At 40.9% G+C, this 17,783-nt stretch overlaps 4 protein-coding genes across 6 annotated transcripts; 3 read left to right on the top strand and 1 right to left on the bottom strand.

Annotated features, from left to right (window-relative positions):
- Positions 1-74: 74 nt before the first annotated feature.
- spata45 (spermatogenesis associated 45) lies at positions 75-4,401 on the top strand. The gene is made up of 3 exons (XM_074684778.1): positions 75-206; positions 3,225-3,513; positions 4,191-4,401. The coding sequence occupies exons 1-3, from the start codon at positions 192-194 to the stop codon at positions 4,208-4,210; spliced, it is 324 nt and encodes a 107-aa protein (XP_074540879.1). The 5' UTR covers positions 75-191; the 3' UTR covers positions 4,211-4,401.
- tatdn3 (TatD DNase domain containing 3) lies at positions 3,375-8,364 on the bottom strand. 3 transcript variants are annotated; one of them, XM_074684773.1, is made up of 11 exons: positions 8,231-8,364; positions 7,922-7,954; positions 7,683-7,756; positions 7,067-7,151; positions 6,093-6,155; positions 5,246-5,355; positions 5,101-5,156; positions 4,900-5,012; positions 4,707-4,787; positions 4,468-4,627; positions 3,375-3,511 (listed from the first exon to the last, which is right to left on the bottom strand). In XM_074684773.1, exons 1-10 carry the CDS (start codon positions 8,285-8,287, stop codon positions 4,493-4,495), a joined length of 807 nt encoding a protein of 268 aa, XP_074540874.1. In that variant the 5' UTR covers positions 8,288-8,364; the 3' UTR covers positions 3,375-3,511; positions 4,468-4,492. The 3 variants fall into 3 exon arrangements, with proteins under 3 accessions (XP_074540874.1, XP_074540876.1, XP_074540875.1); XM_074684774.1 differs by having other exon boundaries at positions 3,388-3,511; positions 4,508-4,627; XM_074684775.1 differs by lacking the exon at positions 6,093-6,155.
- Positions 8,365-8,418: 54 nt separating this feature from the next.
- nsl1 (NSL1 component of MIS12 kinetochore complex) lies at positions 8,419-11,970 on the top strand. Its single transcript, XM_074684776.1, has 6 exons — positions 8,419-8,680; positions 9,425-9,497; positions 9,640-9,770; positions 10,226-10,280; positions 11,136-11,203; positions 11,295-11,970. Exons 1-6 carry the CDS (start codon positions 8,483-8,485, stop codon positions 11,541-11,543), a joined length of 774 nt encoding a protein of 257 aa, XP_074540877.1. The 5' UTR covers positions 8,419-8,482; the 3' UTR covers positions 11,544-11,970.
- Positions 11,971-12,317: 347 nt separating this feature from the next.
- Positions 12,318-14,238, top strand: batf3 (basic leucine zipper transcription factor, ATF-like 3). The gene is made up of 4 exons (XM_074684777.1): positions 12,318-12,628; positions 13,342-13,446; positions 13,731-13,775; positions 13,993-14,238. Exons 1-4 carry the CDS (start codon positions 12,554-12,556, stop codon positions 14,134-14,136), a joined length of 369 nt encoding a protein of 122 aa, XP_074540878.1. The 5' UTR covers positions 12,318-12,553; the 3' UTR covers positions 14,137-14,238.
- The last annotated feature ends 3,545 nt before the right edge of the window (positions 14,239-17,783 follow it).

The raw sequence follows: 17,783 nt of genomic DNA, 5'->3' as shown, positions 1-17,783 counted from the left end.
GCGACACAACCCGCCTCAAAGAATCCACGCTGCTCTGTGCGCCTCTCTGTCTCTGTGTCTTTGTTCAGCCCTCTGACGCCTGCACACCCGGCCTTCCGATGCTCAGGAGCCAATAGCAGCAGAGATAGTCCGTGGCTTCTATCTTGCTGGAGTCAATGTGAACAGTAATCCGTGGCTAGGAGGGGGGCAGCATGATGCAACAGCTAGTAAAGGGAACTACTGTATATCTCACCAGGAGCTGTCACTGTTAGCAGATATAAAATTATCAAATATCATTTAAATACAAACATAATCTAGGATATAGTTTAAATGATCTGTCTCATTAGTAAATTCTCATTTTTGAACTAGACGTGACTAAAAATACCCTTTAACACTTACAAAAAAAAAAAAAAAAACTTAGCCATTTTAAGCAGTACACCCTTAAAAAGTCAGGATTGGGGCGTTGGTGTGGTGTGGCAGTTAGGTTAGTTAGGTACCTGCTTTCCCTACTTTAACATGAGTAAAGGCAGAAAAAGCCAAGGTGTGAAAACAGGGTTTATGCTGATATCCTGAGGTCAAATTCAATACCTTTTAAGACTTTTTTAAAAACCTTTCAAAAAGTCTTAAGACCTTATCGTGACAATAAGCTGTTGTTAGCGACAGATCTTAAATAAATTAGGTAAACTGAGAAGGAATAAAGCTTGAAAGAATAAATGAAATTAAAGGCAGGTTAATTGACATTAACATTCTCACAAAAAGTAACAGTGGTTATTTAAGCCCAACTTGCAGAAAAAAAAAACAAGAATTTATTTCATCATTGTTAAAATTTAGGACATGTGCTTAAGATTGTGTGATTTGCTTTCCATCAATGCTACATACTCACGGCTACTAAACTACTCTACAAACTAAGTTTGTTGTCACAGCCTATATGTTGGGCTGCTAGCACTACACATAGCTGGTGCCTCACAAAATTACAACTTTGCTTGTTGTCATGTCACAAACAACAGCACAACATAACTGTATTGGTAAATACCTTATCTTGTCGCGTTGCACCAGTAAAAAGGTGATTTTAACAAAGAAAATTTGTTCCAAAACAAATGAGATCAGGGTAAGCTTTCTCTAAATCGTAAGGATCCAAGATCCCAGGTCCTCAAAAGTCTGAGAAATTTTCTCGGGAGGCTTGAGAAAGTCTTATGATCTGGAGAGAAAGATTTTGAGATGATAAAGCTTTTTCTAGATCCTCATGCTGGTCTGTGATGAGTGTGACTAGCAGAATGATCGTCCAATCATCAGGTGTGGTTAGTTTTGAAGGTTCAGACCCTGAAAACATTTCCCGACCAGAAGGACCATTTCCGTGCCGGACATTTGGAACTGTCTGTCTTTGGAGTCAAAGCTTGAACACCAATAAAATTTAATACCTCAAAACATTAGGGTTAAGACTTTTTGATACTTTTTAAGGGCGTGAATTTTCCCACAACTGATTTATCAACTTTTAATACTTTTACCCTGTGAAAAGTGTAGTTTTGCAAGCAGCCAATTAGCGGTCTTTAAACATGAAAACTGTGCAGTTCCTGAAGGGTCCACTAGAGGCTGTCTGCAGAAGCAGCAAAAACCACATACACACCCATCCAAAAAGCCAATGTTTACATTAGAAATAAAGACACTATCCTGAGTGTGGATTAGACCCTGGACTCGAGAAAAGTTCAGAAAGATCAAAAAGTCACTGTGACTCCAAAATGTAACAATATTAATTTTTCAATAGTTAAAAGTTTCATGGACATTTTTGAATAGAGAAAAGATTTGATGTTAATAATAAGTGGAACTCTGTCAGAGCTGGGTCCATGCTGTCTAACAGGCTGCCCATATGTCCAGGCTGTTATCTGTGCTAATCCTAATCATCATGTGACCCAGAGAGGAGACAACACTGCAGCAGGTAGACAGTGACTCCTTAAGATCCCTCACTCTGACTGCACACAAACCTCACAATCTCAACTCTCCTGCCCCCTGTTGTTAAGTCTATTATCAAGACCACACACACACAAACACACACTGAGAATAATACAGCTTCATCACAGAGACACCCAACAATACAGTCCTGTCATTCGCAGGTCCTGACCATGGACTGTGGACAGCATGGCTTCACCTTTTACCATGGTAGCATTTTAAAGCCACAATACCTCCGTCACAGGTGACACCAGAGTCTGCCGAGTAGAGACAACGATGATAAATCTGAGTGGAGCCAAGAGAATCTCTTCTTGGCTCTCCCTCCTTATGTATTTCACTAATCCTGGAAAAACTGCAGATGTCAGTTATCGTTAAACCCTGTAAAACCATGTTTTTAACATCTAATAACTAATGAAAAAGAATATCTTCAGAAAAAAAGAGGACTTGAACACAACACAGCCCAGTCATATCTTCATATCAGCACAGTATATGGATGTGAGAAACTTTTCTAAGAGGTTTATTTATTTTTTTAGTTTTGACTACAGCCCATCTGGACTGATTTGGGAGATGGGTTTTTTGACCTGTACCACAGCCAGTCACTAGGGGGAGCAGTATTCGTGGCACCCTCACTTTAAGCTGAGCAGGGTCTTGACTGCATGGTCAGGATTTAACCAGTAGAGGTCAGCAAAGGCAGCTGTAACCCTCAGCAGTGTGTAGGTTTGTCTCAGGATTAAATGACCTGTGACCTCAGTGTGTGTTTCAGGTGGCTAAAGACAAAAGAGGAGGAGAGCTCTCACTCTGTGTTTCCAGAAATTTAGAGGAGCAACAAAGAGTTTGGTGTCAGAGGAAAACAGCTTATACTCAAAAGACAAACCAATCATCACATCACAGTCAGGGCCTGCGTCTATTAAAAGCTCATTATAACTTCATCTAAACTACACCACACCGGGTTCCTTCTGAAGCTCCTGCGCTCATGAAATTTGTGGGTCTTGGTTGAAGCCAAATAACTAAAAAGGTAACTCTTGACAGATATAACATTTATTAGCTTGTTTTCTCAAAAACTTCAGCAAGGAAAGTTTAAACTAAAAGTGTAATAGACAAAAAGCAGCAGGTGAAACTGATGAAAATGAATAAATCCAAAGTATTAAACATTTGTGAAATGTGTTTCTGGTGCTCCAACAGTGATACCTCCTGTCACTATAGAAGATCTTTGCAATACAGCTGAGCTTCCTCAGGTTTCCTGTTGTTATGGTAACACTGACCTCATATCCTGCTCACAGTATGTATTATTTATCTCACAGAGACAAACCAACTTTAACCCTGCACAAAGAAACATCATGTCAGCATCTGAGAGGGTGTCGGAGCAGGGTGCCGTGCTGCAGCTCAACCTGCAAAGGGAGACCTGGTGTCAGGTGGAGCTGGATCCCCGACAGTCCTGGGAGAGGGCTGAGAGGAGACACTACCGGAGCCACCTGAGGACCAGCCCGGTCCTCCTCTCCGCGCTGACCTCCGGACCCCAGTGCAAGGCAGTGTGCAGATACAGGGCGCCCCCTGTGGAGCTGGTGGAGAGGCGGCACTACAAGGAGAGCTGTAAGGAGAGATTTAAAACTGGTTTAACACAAACACTGTAATACATACAGCACCTCTGTGGTCAGACCGTTACTTTAGAGAGGACGGGGAAGGTTTTTATGATCTAATCTGATGCATGCTGTTTTATTCTTATACTTTTGATGCCTCCTTAGAAGTTTTTACTTTTTCAACAACAGACTAAGCGGAAAAATTTAGATGAGAGAGAGATTAAGATGATCGCAGTTAATCTTGACAGTTATTTTATAAAAACATTGTTTCCTCAGAGTCAGAGTAAAAGGTGCAAGGAATATTAGTTTTCACCTAAAACAAGAAAACCTGCAGATCTGTCTCATTTTAAAGATCCTAATTTGGCAAACTGTTTCTATCTGTGATCATGTCATTGTCTTCATCTTTGAATCTAGCAGCTCTTCCTAACTGTTATTCCTAACGGAATAATAGCAGCAGACATTAGTGTTTTAAAGGTTTTATCAGTCCATGCAAGCAGCTTCAAGCTCCACAATCATTTTGCACCTTTAACAAAAAGCATCATAATCATTTTCAGCTTCCTGTTCTTTCAAAGTGACTAAGATTTTCAGCTTATGTACCCAGTTCTGAATTTGTGAAACTGGATGGTAAAACTTCATAAAATTGAAAGTTTGACTCCTTTAGTTTTTAACGCCGCTCTTCTTCTCTCACAGATAAATCTCACCTGGTGTAGGCGCTTAACGTGCCGCTATACAACATACAGGAGGAGCCCAACGCCATCATCTCAGAGTTTTATTTCCAGAATCTGTTTCTGATCTGTCATTCAGCAGATAATGTCACTGAGTGTGTTTGTCTGCTTCTCAAAAGCATTGTGTTAGTCTCTCATCTGTTTAACTGATGTTAACTCATCTGTAATAAACTTATCTTCAGTCATCATCAGTGTGAGTTTGGCTTTACTTTGAGAGCTCTGTGTAGAGGAGGATTCTTTACCTTTGAGCTCTCTAACTCCTGAGCGTCAGCGTCTGCTCACCTTGGGGAAGAGTCTGTACGCGTTCTCTGCCGTGACGACTTTGACAGTCTCTGGTGACACTCCTTTGAGGTCGGCGATGTGCTGACAGCACAGCGTGATGTTACGAGGCTCGTTCCTCACCTGGAACACACTCTGAGAGGTGAACACACCTGGAGAGGAGGAGCAGCTGAACGTGATGTTTCCTTCCAGGTTTACTCACGTGTTTCTCCAGACCCAGAGCAGGAGAGTCCGTCTCCAGACAGATGTGCTCCAGAGGAATCTGCTGGATCAGTTTGTCTCTCTGTAAAGAGACATTTCAGTCATTAAGTTGCTCAGAAACTTTTTTAGGATCAGTTTTTACTCAGCGTCTGCATCGCAGTCAAACAGCTCTGACAGCTTTAGCCCTCTCCTACCTGCTGGTTCCTGCAGACCGCAGGTGGAAAGGAGAACAGGTAACCTGCCTTCACTCCCTCCAGAGCTACTGATGGCTTCCCAGCAAAGTTATGAAGCAGAGCTCGACTGATACCTGAAACCAGAGTCAACACATCCAAACATGTAAAGATTCAGACCTCTGTAGATGATCACAGATGACGTCCAGGGGGAGCTGAACTCACCCTGCTTTCTCATGGTGCTGATGGTGACTTTAGCAGCTGATCGAGAGTGGACGTTTCTGCACAGAGAGCAGGAAGTGAAGTGAGTTTTAAACCTTTATCAGACTTCACAAATAAAAGATAGAGTGTTTTATTCTGCTGAACTCACACAGGAAGCTGCAGCTCCTGAGCGATGCTGAGCTGTTTGATGAAGACGTCCAGCTGGTCATCTTTGTCCTGCTGAGAGGGAGCGCACCACGGAGTGAAGTCCAAACCAATCTGAGAACAACAACAACAATAGAAAAATACTCAACACGCCCCAAAAATCACTCATCAGAGCTTTCATATTTAAAATGTTGCAATAAAGTAAGACATTTTAGCTGTTTATCTCATCTCTCTGTTGTTCACTTAAAGCCTGAGGCAGGCAGAGCACCAGCAAAGAGCACCAAATGTATGGTTCTCTGTAAATCTGTCCTGCAGAGCGTGTAAACACAGACACATCAGAGAGTGAAGAACAAACCTGAAGGTCTGCAGATAAAGAAAGAAGCATGTGGGGAGGAGACTGAGTGTACAGGGAGCAGCAGGAGCAAGCAGGAGGTGCAGAGAACACACTGAGGATGGAACCTGATCTGCAGAAATAATAATTGGGAAAGAGACGCAGCGTGGGAGTGTTGACTCTGCTCTGAATCTGCTCCGACAAACACACACATTCCTGCACACATGGTGCTGCAGACCCCAGCAGAGTCAACAGTGGGTGTGTGTGAGTGTGTGTGTGTGTGATGTAGACCGAGGCTGACAGGGCTCATTAACTTTCCCCAACACTGGCTCTGGAGCTGAGCGGGAGTTTAATCTGATTTATTCCAGCAGAAGTCTCACATCAGTCAGCTCGATGGGACTCTGATGGTGAGGACACGTTGAAGGTTCAGGACTCTAACAGGACTCAGGTTTTAGATGACAGTCAGTCGAGAGGTTAGACGAGGATGAAGACTAGGGTAAAGTGTGTGTGAGTTGTGTACCTCTCCCACAGCGACAATGCGCTCACTGTGTTCATAGAAGTGGAGTACAGCAGCATCTAGGTCCTAAAAACACAAAATAAAACACAAACATCCCCAAAAAAGAAGTGAGTTTCATCTAAATAATGTTTAAAACCTTCAGATTAAATCCTCTGAACACTTCACAGACTGGAGCATAAACAGAAACATCATCTGAAAGCTCCTGTGAGGAATGTCCGGTCTATGCTGAGTGTGGCGCCCCCTGTTGACAAACTTTTGAAACTTGAAAACTTTCACAAAACTTTTTGACAACATCTCAGGGGAAAAGTCATAGAAAAAAGACTTTTAAAAAGTCTCAAAACACTTTCTTTTTATTCCAAAGAGCTTCTCTCTTCTTATGTTCTACCTGTAAATGTCTTATTTTTATTTAACAGCTGATGAGAAACCTGTACCACAGTTTGAAGTTGGTCTCTCCATCAATCAAAAGTATTAAACCAGAGTAAATCCTGGCTCAGCTGACTGGCCTCAGAGAGAATCAGGAGATTAGAAACGATCAGATTTCAGTCGGCTGCTGAGAAAATTACAACTGAAACTCTCAGGAGGATTAAACCTGGACATTTCTGTGCCATGTTCTTCAAACTGGCTGTGAACCAGCTGATCTTTCTGCCTCCTGTCAGATTTCTGTCAGAGTTCCTAAAAGGAGTTTAAATGACTTAACTCTTACATGACTGGGCATGAGTTCACCCTGAGAGTTTTTGAGGAACACTCAATAAAGGACGGTAAGGTTTCTGCAGGATCATTCAGTCTATATACAGTATGAGAAACATCCTCCAATCTTCTGTTCTATATCATGAGCTCAGAGATAAAATTAATCCCCCTGAGTTCTCATCTTTCACCTCCTGGCAGATCAGATTGTTTAAAGTCACTGAACTCTTTTCCCCTGAGCCTCTGAAGGAAAAACAACGTACAGACAGACGAGGTAAAGTATGTTTTCCTACCTGAGGTTTGACGCTGCGCTGCTCCAGGCCCCCGTCGACTTGCAGAGGATGGACTCCGAAACATGGAGCCACCAGATCTGGATACCTGTGGGAAGAGACTGACCCTGAATAACAGATGAGGACGACCTGCTGAGAGGAGACGTATGGACGAAGTGAATATGAGGATTCCCTAACTCTGTTTACATTTAGATCTCTGCAGACTCTTTGGGATCAGTTTACAGGGTTAAAAGGTCTCCTCAGTTTTCTTTTCAGTGGTTCAGTTTGGACCACCCTGATCTGACGCCACAGAGAAAATGCTGAAGACCTTATAGGAGAATTACTTGGTCCTGTTTAGAATATTAAACCATTCTTGTTTTAACCCTCTAACTGCTGTACAGACAGAGAAAATTCAAAGAACTTCAGACATGTTCCTGAGGTTTTAATGTCACATTGTACGTTAATTGAAGAAATTATCTCTGCAACTCTTCCACCTGATTTTGCTGTAAATAAGTCATACTATAAATGTGTTTTCAGTCTGAGTCCTTCCTGTTTTCTTTAAAAAACACACAATATCATACAAGTTTGATAAATAGACATTAACCCTGATCTGTTGGACTGATACTATAATTTCACAGACCGTTCCTGCAGCTGGAGAACTCGTTCAAACTCCCCAACTCCTTCTGTAACTGCAACCAGAGTCTTCACCCCGGCCTTCACACACAGAAACAAAAACACACATTAACACACTTTAATGACTCTTTCTTTTCATACAACAAGTTTACCCTCTGAAGTAACTCCATTTCATCAAACAGGAGCACAAAACTACATATAAATAAGTCGCTTTGCATTGCTTTGATGTAAATGTTGAGATCAGACCTCTTTGGTTCTCTGGATTACGTCCTCAAGGTCCTGCAAAGAAAAAAAAGCAGTTTATTCAAATTAAAAGGAGCAGACATATCTTTAAAAACTGAAGCTAGCTGAGGAAATAAGGAAATAAACCATGAAAACAACGTGCTTAATATGCTTATTTAATTAAACATGTGTTATTACGGATTAAAATGAGGTTAATAAACATTCATTTAAAACATAATAAAAATACTAAATGTTTACAGTAGAACTACACTTCTCGGGGGACATATAACTTTAACAGCAGAACGGCCGTTTGGTTGGTTTAACGGTTCCTACCTCTTCGAACTCTTGGGCTGATATGTGACAGTGACAGTCAACGAAGCCTGAGTCCATGTATTTAAAATAATAGGTGCACAAAATCAGAACATAGTTAAAAATAAAATAAATCGGCAGATTTAGTCCTCCTTTATTCCTTTGGACGTAGATAACAGACGAGCGGAACTTCCTTACGACGCATACTGAAGCCGGGGAAGCATTCACAGCCGGACTCTTTGCTGACGTCACACGTATAAACAGAAGGCGGTAAAGATGGCGAACAGAGAATCCTCACCCAGAGATGAAAATAAAGATGAAACAACAGAAGAGGAGTACAGAATTAAAGTACCGTCAAAGAAAAGAGTGACCGAGCTCATAGACCAGTGTAAAGAGGTTTTAAAGACAGCGTTGGACGGTCAAACCGACGTGAAGGAGGACGTGAAGAAAGAGTTAATACTGGATCTGTTGGCGGTGAGTTCATATTTTCAAACATTTATATCGTAAATCCAATTTTAAGGCCCAGTCTTCTCCATGTGCAAATAATTCACATGTAATTAAATGCCATATTCGGTGTTAACAGAAACTTCAGTTGACTTTTACTTTTACTAAGTTTCCTCAGAGCTGCTGGTTACAGGAATGTGAACCAAATCCCATCAGAAAAACACCGTATTTACTGGTGATTTACTGATCAATACTCTCTACTAGACTGTATACAATACACTCAAAATAATAAAAAGTATAAATAATAGGAAATAGAGATTAGAGTCATGAACTAAAACACTGAAACAGTCTGACATAAATCTGAACAGAAAATACCTTTAGCAAAAATCTATATTATACTTTAAAAGGTTATTAGATAAAATAAAACTAACACTCCCCTGATTAAATAAGCTGTCATTTAACAGTTGAAGTCTTTGAAAATGGGTCTGAAACAGGATGCTTTTAAATGCAACAACAGAAGAAACTGACTGAACACAAAGCTAGCACAGCTGAAGCTCATTCACCCTGACTTTAATCTTACCTCAAGCTCTGTTAAGGGATTTAAACTGTCTATAAAGTGTGTCTTAGATAAGCAAACTATGAGGATGTTAGAGTTAGTGTGGAGTCTGTCTGTGGAGCTCTGCACAGTCTGGCAGATTTTGCTGGTTTTGTTGAAGACAGTGCCGTCCAGATCTGAGAAATGCTGCGTTGACAGTGTTTTGTGTCTGTGTGCAGAACTTTGAAGCAGCTGTTCAGGAAAATGTTCTGGTGAACGGGAAACCATGGGAGGAGGCACCTGATGATGAAGGTGATTCTCTTTCCCTGCTCAAACTCCAATAAAGCAATTCAGGATCATTTACATGTTATTCCAAATAAGGGAAATGTTCTGTCCCTAATTCCTGCTGTCTGATGTTAACTCTGGATGTAACTTTATTATTCCCTTCTATCAGAGAATGAGGCCGTTGATCTGGAGAGTCTGCTGGATGACACCATTGTAGAGACCACCAGGAGGCGTCGCTCATATCCCAGAAAGATCCTGCCACATTTCCTCCATGCTCTGAAAGCTGAGAGAAAACTCATGGTGAGTGTAGGAGCAAAAAGGTGTAGGTTTTTCATCATTGCTTTGATGACATAATTGCATTGACATAGTAGGGATGTGGTTATTTCCTTTTTTACTTTTACTTTTATTGTATGTGGTGGTGGGAGTTTTAGACAAAACAAAGCAGACTAGAAGCTCTCATATTTATTTCACTGACCTTCATTTTACCTTGTCCTCATCGTTTATTACATTTTATCGTTTTCCCACTTTTTTGCTCCTGCTTATTTGCTTTTTTTAATTTGGATTTTGGCACAATAAAAGCTTTAAACTGATCATTGACCCTTGTAAACTTTGGATATGTCACAAAAGAAGAGCTTTAAATTCTGCAGAAGCTGAAATTTGACAGACAGCTGCAACAGTGGGTTTCTCTAAAGCGCTGTCTTTACTACGGCTTGACAGAGAGGGTTGATGTGTGCGTGATTTGTTTTTTTCTTCAGGGGCTGTACCAGCAGGTGGTCAAACCTCAGGAGGTTCTCAGAGATCCGGATCACGGTAAAACCTTAAACTGAAATGTCCAAGCACGCCTCTTTAATGGGTAATCTATTTATTCCCTCAGCAGCCTGTGGTTGATGCTGCTGTTTGTAATATTTCTCTCGGTTTCATTGATAGTTTATATTTCTTTAATCCACTCCCGTGAGTAACCACAGGATGCTGGTCTTTTTTTTTTACCTCAGAGTTAACCAGGAGCATCTACTTCTCTTTGCAGAGAGCATTTGAAAGTTTGAACCAGAAACAGGGACATGTTTCAGAGGTTCCTGTTTGTGCTGTGAGTTTCAGAGAGAGGATCGAGGGAGAAGTGAAACATCTGGTTCACGACACTCAGATAATGTTTGTGGTTAATCTGACAGTTAATCAAAGGTGCCAAAAGTTGAAGATTTACTCCTTTAACTTTTCCAAGCATTTCCTCTCTCATTAAACACCAAGGAAGCTGTTTTTGTTTTATTATAAAGTTTGAAATTCTTTATTCCTCTCACTAAAAAAGCCTCCTCCTCATTATGAGCTTGTTCCTCTGTACTTTGCCCTGAAGTTTAAACTTTCAAATGTTGAGATGTCTATGGGGACAAAAGAAAGGACCATAAGTAAAACATCTCACAGTTCTCGTTTCTAATCAGTATCTTAAGTCTTGTTGACGCCTCTGTGATGTACAAAAAACACTTTATATTTTATCATCTGATGTCTTAATGGCTGAACAGAAGAATATTCTACTGTCTGAAGTTAATAAATGATCTACAATCAGTGTGTTTACTCTCAGGGAAACAGCAAAAGTGTCAAACAGCTGAAGATATTAATAAAGACTTCATCTGGTAACTCAGAGTTATGATATTCATCTTTATTCCATCGTTACAGAGAGCATGATGAAGGATTTATCCTCAGCAGCCCCCGTCATGGTGAAACAGGCCATCCAGGTTATAAAGGTAACACACACACACACACACACACACACACACACACACACACACTTACACTGTAACATTATTTACGCATGTTGTCTTTATCTCTCTGCAGTCCATCAACACTCTGCAGAAACAGGCTGAAGGCCTCTGTGAGGTCCTCAACATGAAGCCCAGCCCTGCCTCCATGGAGATCCACAGAGAGGTCTTCGGTCCCGACAGCCAATCAGACGCACACCTTCCTCCTGGGAGCAGAGCGGCGAGGAGCAGGGAGCCAATCAAGAGAGCCGTGGAGGACGCAGCAGCTGCAAACTGTTACGTTCCCCTGAGCAAGAAAGCTGCAGCGGAGGAGACGATGGAGTGACTCTTCCTGCAGGTGTTTCTGTAAACGATGGAGGTGATGGGATTGCAGGGATTCAGTGTGTTTCAGTCAAACCTCTATGTCTCATTTCTGGAGGAGATCAAAGGTCAGGAATAACTCCAGGTAACGTAAAGTCAGCCTCCACGTTTCTTCTGCCTTCATAAGATCACTCCAGGTGACTTCACACAGACTCATTTTATCTCACTGAATCTGAAACATTCATCATACAAAGCTGCACAAAGCATGTCAATGTTAACTGGTTTGGAGCTCGTAGTGCTAAATTAAGTTAAAGTCTGCACGTTAATTTACAGACAGACACACACAGGATGAGACGTTTGAAGAAGGACGTTTTTTGGTCACTAACGGTCTTAAAGAGCTTTGTTCATGGGCTGTCAGCTCCAGTTACTGAGCAAAAAATAAACTGTTTATTAAAAAAAGAAACTTTTTAGTAAATGGGTTGTTGTGCTGATTTTTTCCACAGTGTTAGCAAATAAAAGCTAGTTGAAGCTAGTGCATGAAATTATAACTTGCAAAAAAAAAAATCTTAATTTTGTTGATCAGATGTGTTTCATCAGCGTCCACAAAAAGCAAAATTGAAAATCCCCACAGAACATGTGCGCTCTGCGTCTTCTTTAGTCCGTTTCCTTCAAAAAAAACCCAGATGTTTTTGTTTGCTCACCCTGACCTTCATGGCCAAAGTGCACCCGTCTCGTTCACAAGATTAAGGAGCGACCCCCGGGGGGACACCCCGTGCAGTTTTTTGTGTTTGATGAAAACCTCAGTCCATGTGACTTCTGTGAACATCCCTCACTGCTTCTCCTAAAACAGCAGCGAGGCTGAGAGGTGAAAAGAAAGCTGAAGTGAAACGGAGACTGCCTCCTGCCTGCTTTGGTTGGACTCTCTGAGCCCGTCCTCGGATCGTCTTCTGTATTTTCAGACACAGACAGCGTGCAGGTCGAAACATATTCCTGATTTTAATCTGTAACCTGCAGATAAAAACACACACACCTGTGATGTCAGAGTGTGACGCTTCCTGCCAGTTTTATCCACAGAGCAGCGAGGAGACACACCTCTGTGAAGGATGTGAGGTAAGAGCACAAAAACACAGCTCACTGAGCTCTTCTGTTTTTATCATCTCAGGAAAATGATCTCCATGGTGCACAGAGCTTTAGTTCAGTGGAGGTCAAATGTCAGAGGTGTACAAACATCTTTAGTCAAACTCTCATGTTCAGAGTTAGAGGTGGTTTCATGCATGTCTGCTTTAATTTGATCCTTTTTTTACTGAAATTAACTGAACACAGTAGTTTATGATGTTGTTAACCTAAAACTCATGATGAACTGTGTGTAGCTGAGCACCAAAGCGCTGTTGGGTATTACAAGTATGTGTTGAAGTAAATGCTGATTTGTACTTTTAAATTCTACTGAGTCAGACCTGAACTAGCTTAGAGTTTAACCAAAATGTTAGAAAATGAAACAATAAATATTTAAAGCAGTAATAGTAACAAAAGTGCTCTCAGCAGAATTTTGTAATATTCAACATACAATACCAAGCATGACCAGCAGGTGGCAGCAGTGCACTGTAGACATAAGCATACAGTGTGTTTCTGCAGACCTGGGGACAACAGATTCATAATCACATTTCTCAGACCTGTTTTGTTTGCAATAGCAGTCTTAAAGGATTACAAAGAGCCATGTTTAGATTTTAAGGGTACCACAAAGTACTTCAGTTGTTAGTGTCCCCAGGTGGGTAGAAAAAACAGTTTAAGTGTAATGTGTATATATATGTGTATGTGTGTTTCAGGACTCGAAAGACGACAGCAGGAGGCTGAAGAGGCGGGAGAAGAACAGAGTTTCAGCCCGAAGGAGCCGAAAGAGACAGACACTGAGAGCCGACCTGCTGCATCAGGTGAGTGTGTCTGAGTGCACTGAATTTAAAGACCAGCTGAGGACTATGGGAGGGAAACTTAATACCACATTAGGACTCCTGAGTCTTTTACTTTTCTGAACAAGTAAAGCTTGTTTTGAGGATTCTGGTTCATGTCAAGTCATAAGAAGAGCTGTAATCATTTCCCAACATCACCGCAGAGATCAAATTTGTATTACAGGAGAAAAGCCCTGTAGCATTCCGCGTGACACAGAAATAAAGAGTTTCACTTGGTATGAGGGTTAGAATCTCCTCTCCTCTTTCAGGCCTGTGAACTGCTAGAGCAGAAAAACATGAAGCTGAGGAGAGAGGTATGGACACGTGAGTTAATCATCATCATCAAGAAGTGCACATGTGCAAACCCTGCCTTTACTTTTGAAAGATATAAGATTGCACACTAATCTTGAAACATCACAAACTCCACATAAGTTTCAACAATTTAAGACATTAATTTGACAAGAATTACAAATCACAAAACACTTGAAAATTTCACAGAATTAAATCCATTTTCATCACGTTTGTGTGCAGGTGGATTCTCTCTCTGAGGAGCAGCGCGAGCTCAATGATGCTCTGAAGGCTCACGAGCCCTTCTGTCCCATCATGCACTGCTCCTTCAGCTCCTCTAGTGCCTGCAGCCTGCAGGTTGTCTCCAGAGAAACACACTCTGTGTGAGACCAGGGAGGGGTATATCTGAGCAGGCAGTGTGTGCTTTAATAACTCTTAGGATGACTTGTAATGCTACATTGGGCCACTAGAGGGCGATATTCACCATAGCTAGAGATCAAATTTAAGTCCTGCTGAGCTCTGAGGTTTCATCATCAGAATAAAGAGCGCCCTCTTGTGATCAAACCTGTGTAACTTCAGAAACTGAAGCTTCAGTCTTTCAGCTTTCTCAGCTTTACTGAGTAAGAGAAAGCATTAAATCTAAGTTTGTGTTTACTGTAAAAATCTCTGTGAGCTGGTTTTAAGATGTTTGATGTCTCACACCTGTGAAATAAAAGTTTATAATGATGAAACAACACAGTCACGTCTAATTTTGTACATTTTCATATAAAAAATACTGAAATATTTGACTCATAAACTTTTCATATGAGACAGTGAAGCCTTAATGCAGCAGATTCTTCATGTTCAGAGTCCAAAGGCGCAACTGAAGGAATCATCAACTGTGTGCAGTCAGTGTTTGCTGAATAAATCGAAAATAAGTGTTTGACTGGAACGATCAGCCCCTTCACTCAGTTTAAAATAATGACTTCCTTCTTTAAATTTAATGTAGTTTAGTCTATTTAAACTTGAACTGTCAGAGAAATAAGAGTTCCTAACACAAAGGCTTAAAGATTTTTTCATTCAGGATGAAGGTTGTTTGTTATACTTTACTGAACTAATGGAAATAAAAAATGTTAAGACTTACCAAACAAAATTAAAAACACATCTGAACACTTTGAAATTTGACTTTCTGTAAGTGAATGTAACACTATTACAGCCCTAAAATGAAACAAGAGATCACTGATAAACAGAAAAGTAAAAAAAACAACAACAAAAAAACGGAGTGCTTTCAGCATAGTGATGGGTATGTTGATGGTGCATCATGTTTACAATGTTTAGTGCTAAAAATGTTAATGTTTTCTGGTTTAGTTTAGGAAATGGGTGCTTTCAGAACAGAAAAATAAAAAACAATAAAACAAAAAGCTGATTAAATGAGAAAAAAAAGAGAGAAATAAAACCTACATTAGGACCTGAAAATAAAAGTTCTCTGACTGATTAGTTTGATTGAGTCGTAGTGGTGATGAGTTGGCTAGTTTCTAAAGTCTCACAGAGATTAAATTAAGTTCCCTCTGTGGTTATGAGTAAATGAAAACCAGAAACTCCTCCAGGATGTGATTTATCTGTCTGTGACAGTCGACATGTTCGTCCCTCAGCGAGTCTTCCCCGACGTCATGTCATCTCGGTGAAGTTCCTGCGGTCACTACAGTCAGTCAGCTTACTTCATGTGTGGTCTGGTTACGTTTGAGGCCGCATTGTGAAGCTAATACTTCCTGAATCTGACCACAAACACATCACATCAAACTTTACCTACTCAGGGATCCTCTTTCATTTTTCCTTCTGCTCCTATGCTGAGCTGAATAAAAAGTTCAGCTCAAGTACAGGAAGCTCACCTACAGAAATGAAAGTGAACCTTTAACTTCTGCAGACTTCTGGGAAAAGCAGGGACAGTTACACCTCACTGGCCTTATATGGTTCTCTGAGTTGAAGAAAACACACAAGGAAAGACAATTTCAACACTTTAGAGTCAAACCGAGGCTAGAAACCCACGCACTGTGAAATAATCTGCTGATGTAGCAGTCAATTATCAGTCTGTTAATCTGAGGGACATTCAAGTTTAACTGTCAGCAGAAACAGTGACACTAAGTTATGATATTTAGATTTGTATTCCTTCTTACTGACTACAGCTAAAAATCACAAAAAGTGCAAAACCTGAGTGGAAACAGGTGGAAACTCAGGTATCTAACGTCTCCAATTATTCACATGAACAAAATGCAGTTCCTCAAATGTCCACACGGGGCAGGCTCCAAAGGTCAAACCAACACTTGTGTAAAAACTTGCATCACATTCAGTCAATCAGCTGAAAAGAGTTTAGCACGTCTAGCCTCTGCTTGCTTACAGCATAGTGGTTAGTTTGGTAAAATATTAGCTCAAGTAAGTGTCAACAGAGCATGTGCAGTGACCTCTGATCTCAGGCAAGCTCTTGACGCACACAAACACACACCCGTGAGGACAGACTTAACTGAACATGTACAGTGTTTGTTTAGCACATCAATGCTTCCTCTTAGATTTCTGTAGAAACTCTGATTCAGTCTTTGCTCAAAATCCAAACATCACACCCGAGGACAGGATATGGCATAATTTATTCATTCATTCATTTATTTATTCATTCACGTCATCAGACTCTGAAAGCTTCATCCAGACAGAGCTCTGTGATGTGGCATCAGGCTAATCATTACTTGGACCAAAAGTACATCTTTAAAGCTTTTCTAACTTTGTTTTACTTCTTGAATGAATACGTTATGAAAATGAAAAATTCAGTTTTACTCTTTCTATTCCTCAAACTAGTGTTTCAAAAGCTTATCAAATCCTTCAGCAATAAAAGTATGTCTGAAAAACACTGAAACTGATGTGTACTGATTCTTTATGCGGCAACATTTAGGGCCTGTCTCCACTGATGTAGTTAATAAACCTGTTATTGTTTTTTTGCTTTGATTCAGTGAATTTTAAACAGAAAACATGAAGCATTAGCATTAGCAGAATCTCTAGAGTTTCATTAGAGAAACTTCAAATTATCAAATGTGGTTAGTTTTCCCTCAGGACCAACATTTACCATCCTTATTGACAAATTAAGCCCCGCTTCCACCAAGCAGTCTGGTTTAGATCAGTATGGTTTAGTACGGGTTGGCTGTGTTAAGCTTGGTCCTGTTTGCGTTTCCACAGCAAACCTTGCCCACTCGTGGTAGGCGGCGTGTAAGCCGTTCGTGACAACCCTATCAGTAATCTAATAGTGTGACGCCATAGCAGCACAACACAGAGAACCCCCCTAGTAAATTGAACAAAGAAGAAAAACACGACACCGTAAACAAAGAGCAACGATGGAAGACATGCAGCATTTCGTCCTCTTTGTGATTGGCATGTGGCCCTTTGATACAAAGTGCAATCAAGCTTAGTTTTAGTGAAGTCTGTGTGCCGCAAGGGGAAATGCAGCCGCTGTCGCACGGTAAGTGACGATTCTTTCGACCAATCAACAGTCTGGAGTGTTGTAGCTCCACCTTCTGAGATTGGATCAGTTTAGTCTGGCACCCTTTTGAAAGGGTCCCAAAAAGTAAAAAAAAGGATGGAAACGCCGTAAAATGTGTGCCGCGCCAAGACGAACCGAATTGAACCGCTTGGTCGAAACGGGGCTTTAGATACCTGTGTTTAAAATGTTGAATTGACTTCTTTAGCTTTTTCTCAAACTTTTTTTTTTTAGGAAGGACATCCTCAGCGAGGAACAGGGAAAGCAAGAGGCATTGGAGGAGGGCTTCGGCTAAGTTGTGCCAGGATCAGGACTGGATCCTGTGACCAGAGTTACAAGGACTATCCGTCCAAGGTAAAAACCGGCACAGTACACACGTTAAACTGTTTCCACCTGAGAGCACTTTGTGTACAGTCAGCAATAACCAAACAAAGGAATACTGTCAGTGGAGATAGGCCCCCAATCCCACATTTAGGGCCTGTCTCCACTTATGATGTTTGATTTTTTTTAAGAAAATCACACTTTTCCCCCCTTGTTA

Source organism: Halichoeres trimaculatus, unplaced genomic scaffold (assembly GCF_033239565.1).
Source record: "Halichoeres trimaculatus isolate MK-OKI-2021-1 unplaced genomic scaffold, fHalTri1.1 fHalTri1_scaffold_13, whole genome shotgun sequence".
NCBI classification, from domain to species: Eukaryota; Metazoa; Chordata; class Actinopteri; order Labriformes; family Labridae; genus Halichoeres; species Halichoeres trimaculatus.
Note: the sequence above shows the minus strand (reverse complement) of the source record. Positions and strands in the feature narration are given on the sequence as shown.

Bases quoted from the DNA above. Each gene is read 5' to 3' on its own strand.
- tatdn3 (XM_074684773.1), bottom strand. From the start codon at position 8,287: ATGGACTCAGGCTTCGTTGACTGTCACTGTCACATATCAGCCCAAGAG. The intron at 6,156-7,066 runs GTAGGAAAACAT...TTGTGTTTTTAG, and splicing joins AGCGCAGCGTCAAACCTCAG to GACCTAGATGCTGCTGTACT. The intron at 4,628-4,706 runs GTGAGTAAACCT...AGTGTGTTCCAG, and splicing joins CTCTGGGTCTGGAGAAACAC to GTGAGGAACGAGCCTCGTAA.
- spata45 (XM_074684778.1), top strand. The intron at 3,514-4,190 runs GTAAGGAGAGAT...CTTCTCTCACAG, and splicing joins GCGGCACTACAAGGAGAGCT to ATAAATCTCACCTGGTGTAG.
- nsl1 (XM_074684776.1), top strand. From the start codon at position 8,483: ATGGCGAACAGAGAATCCTCACCCAGAGATGAAAATAAAGATGAAACA. The intron at 10,281-11,135 runs GTAAAACCTTAA...CCATCGTTACAG, and splicing joins TCTCAGAGATCCGGATCACG to AGAGCATGATGAAGGATTTA. The intron at 11,204-11,294 runs GTAACACACACA...ATCTCTCTGCAG, and splicing joins AGGCCATCCAGGTTATAAAG to TCCATCAACACTCTGCAGAA.
- batf3 (XM_074684777.1), top strand. From the start codon at position 12,554: ATGTCAGAGTGTGACGCTTCCTGCCAGTTTTATCCACAGAGCAGCGAG. The intron at 13,447-13,730 runs GTGAGTGTGTCT...CTCCTCTTTCAG, and splicing joins GAGCCGACCTGCTGCATCAG to GCCTGTGAACTGCTAGAGCA. The intron at 13,776-13,992 runs GTATGGACACGT...GTTTGTGTGCAG, and splicing joins ACATGAAGCTGAGGAGAGAG to GTGGATTCTCTCTCTGAGGA.